Source organism: Suricata suricatta, chromosome 15 (assembly GCF_006229205.1).
Source record: "Suricata suricatta isolate VVHF042 chromosome 15, meerkat_22Aug2017_6uvM2_HiC, whole genome shotgun sequence".
NCBI lineage: Eukaryota > Metazoa > Chordata > Mammalia > Carnivora > Herpestidae > Suricata > Suricata suricatta.
In genome coordinates, this window is record NC_043714.1 from 77,572,830 (window position 1) to 77,576,074 (window position 3,245).

At 63.1% G+C, this 3,245-nt stretch overlaps 1 protein-coding gene across 6 annotated transcripts in view; it reads right to left on the minus strand.

Moving 5' to 3' along the window:
- The window catches only part of MROH6 (maestro heat like repeat family member 6), a 7,782-nt gene continuing 4,537 nt past the window's right edge, over positions 1 to 3,245 (minus strand). For 2 of the 6 annotated variants that reach the window (XM_029923253.1, XM_029923249.1), the window contains 4 exons: positions 2,966 to 3,133; positions 2,609 to 2,728; positions 2,132 to 2,409; positions 411 to 1,920 (listed from right to left, as the gene is read on the minus strand). In XM_029923253.1, coding sequence (XP_029779113.1) covers positions 1,680 to 1,920; positions 2,132 to 2,409; positions 2,609 to 2,728; positions 2,966 to 3,133 — 807 coding nt within the window. In that variant the 3' untranslated portion in view covers positions 411 to 1,679. Of the gene's footprint in view, positions 249 to 410; positions 1,989 to 2,131; positions 2,410 to 2,608; positions 2,729 to 2,965; positions 3,134 to 3,245 lie in introns of those variants that run through there. The other 4 variants (XR_003903082.1, XM_029923252.1, XM_029923250.1 and 1 more) reach the window with 4 other exon arrangements.

The window sequence follows — 3,245 nt, forward strand, 5'->3', positions numbered from 1 at the left end:
TTTGCTGCGTCCAGCCCCCTTATTTCTTCTTTAATACTGTGCAGTCGACGTAGACTTAGAAAATCGTGCCATTTCGGCCACTCACATGCCTCCCTCACACTTCTCGATGATTTCCTCAACTTCCCCCATAATCCCCTCCTTCCTCTTACCTCCTTTCTTTCCAGCCTTCTGCCTGGGGCCACCGTGTGCGCTTGCACGGATGTTGACAGCATAGTTCTGTGCTCACTGTTCTGAAAACTCACTGATTTCTGCCAAACACCACCGCCAGAGACCGAGCATCGGAGCATGGGCGACGATCCCCCACAATCCCACAGAGAGAGAGCCAGAGACAGAGAGGCAGAGACAGAGAGGGACCATTGCCTCAGTTGTCATGTGACGTTCGGCTCACATACTCCTCACATTGTAAGATGTTCACTTATCAAGTTAAAATTTATTAGAAACGTTTGCTCGGCTCACGGAACCCTTGCAGAACAAGTTTGTCATGACCCAAGGTTTGACTGTACTTTAATCTGGTTTGGGGATCTGCTTCGGAGGCTCTGAACGAAGACACCAAACCACACGTGCCCTTGGCCTGACCCTGCCTGGCCCTGGAAATGATCAAAAGGGAGACCCCTTCTCCTTCCTGCCTGAGCTCTTTGACTCAAGGTAAGCCCTGTGTGACCCTGGCCACGGGCCTGGACCCTGAAGCCGGCTGACCCGTATTCCTGGCTGCACACCGTCTGATCCATAACCCCAGCCCGAGCTTGGCCCAGGCCACACAGTCATCAGAACTTCGTCCTTGGCCTAGACCAGTCTCAGGACAGATACCAGGCCCTTTTAACCTACCCATGTTAATCTTAAACACTTTCCAACGTGGGTAGGCAGGACCCCGAGGGGCCCCCAGTTTGGGGGCACTGCTTGTAGCCCCTCCAAAAGGCTGTGTGAGCCAAGACCTCTCTGAGGGGGTTAGCTGGGGGGCCTTGAATGGTAAGAGGGCATTTCAAGGTAGGCATTCAGGGTGGAGGACCCGGCCGGGCAGGGCCCAGAGAGGCTCACTCACAACAGAGGGGCTGTTTCTCTGGATGCTCAGTCATGCTGCCCTCGCTCAAGCCCACGCAGGGCGGTGGGAAGCAGCTTGAGGGCTCCGTATAGTGGGGTACAGATGTTGGCACCCCACACCTGAACCCACAGCTATCCCCTCAAGCCTACGGGGTCTGGTGGGGAGCTCCAGAAAACCTTCTGGAGAAGGCTCAGGTGTGGTCTGGCAGGATAGCAGGGGTGAGGGTGTGGGGATGTGGGGACAGGCCAGTGATGAGTGGACACATGGGAGGGGGATGGGCTGCGGGGAGGAGCGCCAAGTCACACCAGGGAGCCGCAGTCAGCCTGGGCGCAGAGAGCCAGGAACCAGGCAGCCGGCCAGGGCACCGGCTCGCGGGGCTGGGCCGCTGTCACAGGGTCCCCACCAGACCCCAGCAACAGGTCTGGCTTGAGCCCGAACAGAGTCACTCAAGCTGAAACGGTGCTCCAATAGGAGCGCCACCATCCCAGCTCACGTGGCCATCGTGGCCGCGCCTGCCCGGAGCATTTGTGCGCAGGAGGGAGGAGGGGGCTTGCTCACAGCATCCGGTGCAGGACCCAGGGGGCCCCTCCAGCGGAGGCCTTTCTGCAGATTGCCACCGCCCACTCCCACCCCCACCCCCTTAGGACAAGACGGAGCAGTGCAGGGCCTGCGTCAGACCCCAGCCACCCCCGGGGCTGGCTGGCTTGGGGTCAGGCTCCGCCGGATCCCTAGCAGCCCCAGCGGCCCACGACGCTCCGGGGCTGGAACGGACTGTTCCCATAGACTGGGGGCGGCCGGTGGGGACTCGCGCGGCGCCAGAAGCCCAGGCCGAGGAGACGCGGGCGGCGCGGCCCCGGCTGTGCGCGGGCCAGCAGCGCCACCTGTTGGGCAGACACGTGAGCCGCGGCGACGACGGCTGGCTCTGGATCATTCTGAAGCTGCCCCAGGTCTGCAGGGATACGGCCGCCTCGGCAGGGTGCCCGCTAAGTACCCCAGACCCCTGGCCCTCCACCCATCCGTTCCCACCCGCTCCATCCTGGCACCCACAGGCTCTCTGGGACCCCAACCCTGGCCAGCGAGCTGGGAACTTACCCTGGAACAGGGAGTCCAGCAGGTCCTGGCTGACGTGGCTGGGGCTTGTGTGATGGACCAGGAAGCCTGGACCAAGGCGAACCAGTGAGTGCTGGCCCCAGACCCAGCAGGGAGGGGCTGTCCAGCTCCCAGAGCTCTGAGTTCAAGAGACAGTGGGACTCCAGTCCTGCCTCACCTAGGAGCACAGCAGCTGCCCAGCGCAAGGGGTCCTGTGGGCTCCGCAGGTAGCCCTGGGTCTGGCTCAGGAAGCTGGGTATGCGACTCGGGTACTGCTGAACCTGGGGACGGACGGGCTTATGGCAGTACAGAAGGGCCGATCCCATATGGAGAGCGGGTGGCAAAGATGAGCCTGGTGCTAGGGTCCCCTGGCGAACCCCCAAGGCAAGGCATCAGGGCCTGAGGTCTTAGACCTGCCGCCACCCTGGCTGGCAGCCTGGCCTGGTGCACACTGGACCAAGTGGGTGCTCCCCTACTGACCAGGCAGTGGCAGATGCGGCTTAGGGCCTCAGGGCTGTCGTAGTGGGCCACAGTGACCATCTCCTCCAGCAGGCCCCAACGCAGGGCATGATCACAGCGGGCCAGGGTCCACTCTGAACTCTAGGACAGATGAAGGGAGCAGGGATAGGGGTCCAGAAAGTAGCAAGAGGTGGCTGGGGTGTGGCCAGGGCGAGGGGTGGGCGGAGTCCAGGGCAGGTGGGCCAGGAAAGACCAGGAAGCTAGGAGCCCTTGACACCTGCACCTGAGGTCCTTGTAGAACTCTTTGGAGATGCGCAGGGAGGGGGTGGATAGGGCTGGACGGGGACAGCGGCGGGACAGTCTCGGGGGGCAGCTGACCTCAGCGGCGTCCCTGCTGGGATCTTGCAGGCGCAAGAGCAGTGGCACGAGGCTCTGCAGCACCAGCTTCCGCAGAGGGCCGCGGAGCCCCACCTGGAGCCCGCCCCGGCCCCGCCGCACCAGCGTCCCAAGAAGCCCAACAGCCGAGGCGCGGACCGAGTCCCGGGCCTGCGTGGGAGGGCGCGGTCAGGGCACACCAAGAACCCGGAGAGGCCAGGGAGGGCGGCGGTCATCCAGGCGGTCCTGAGACCTGGGGCGAGGCGGGTTGGAGGGCGGGGAC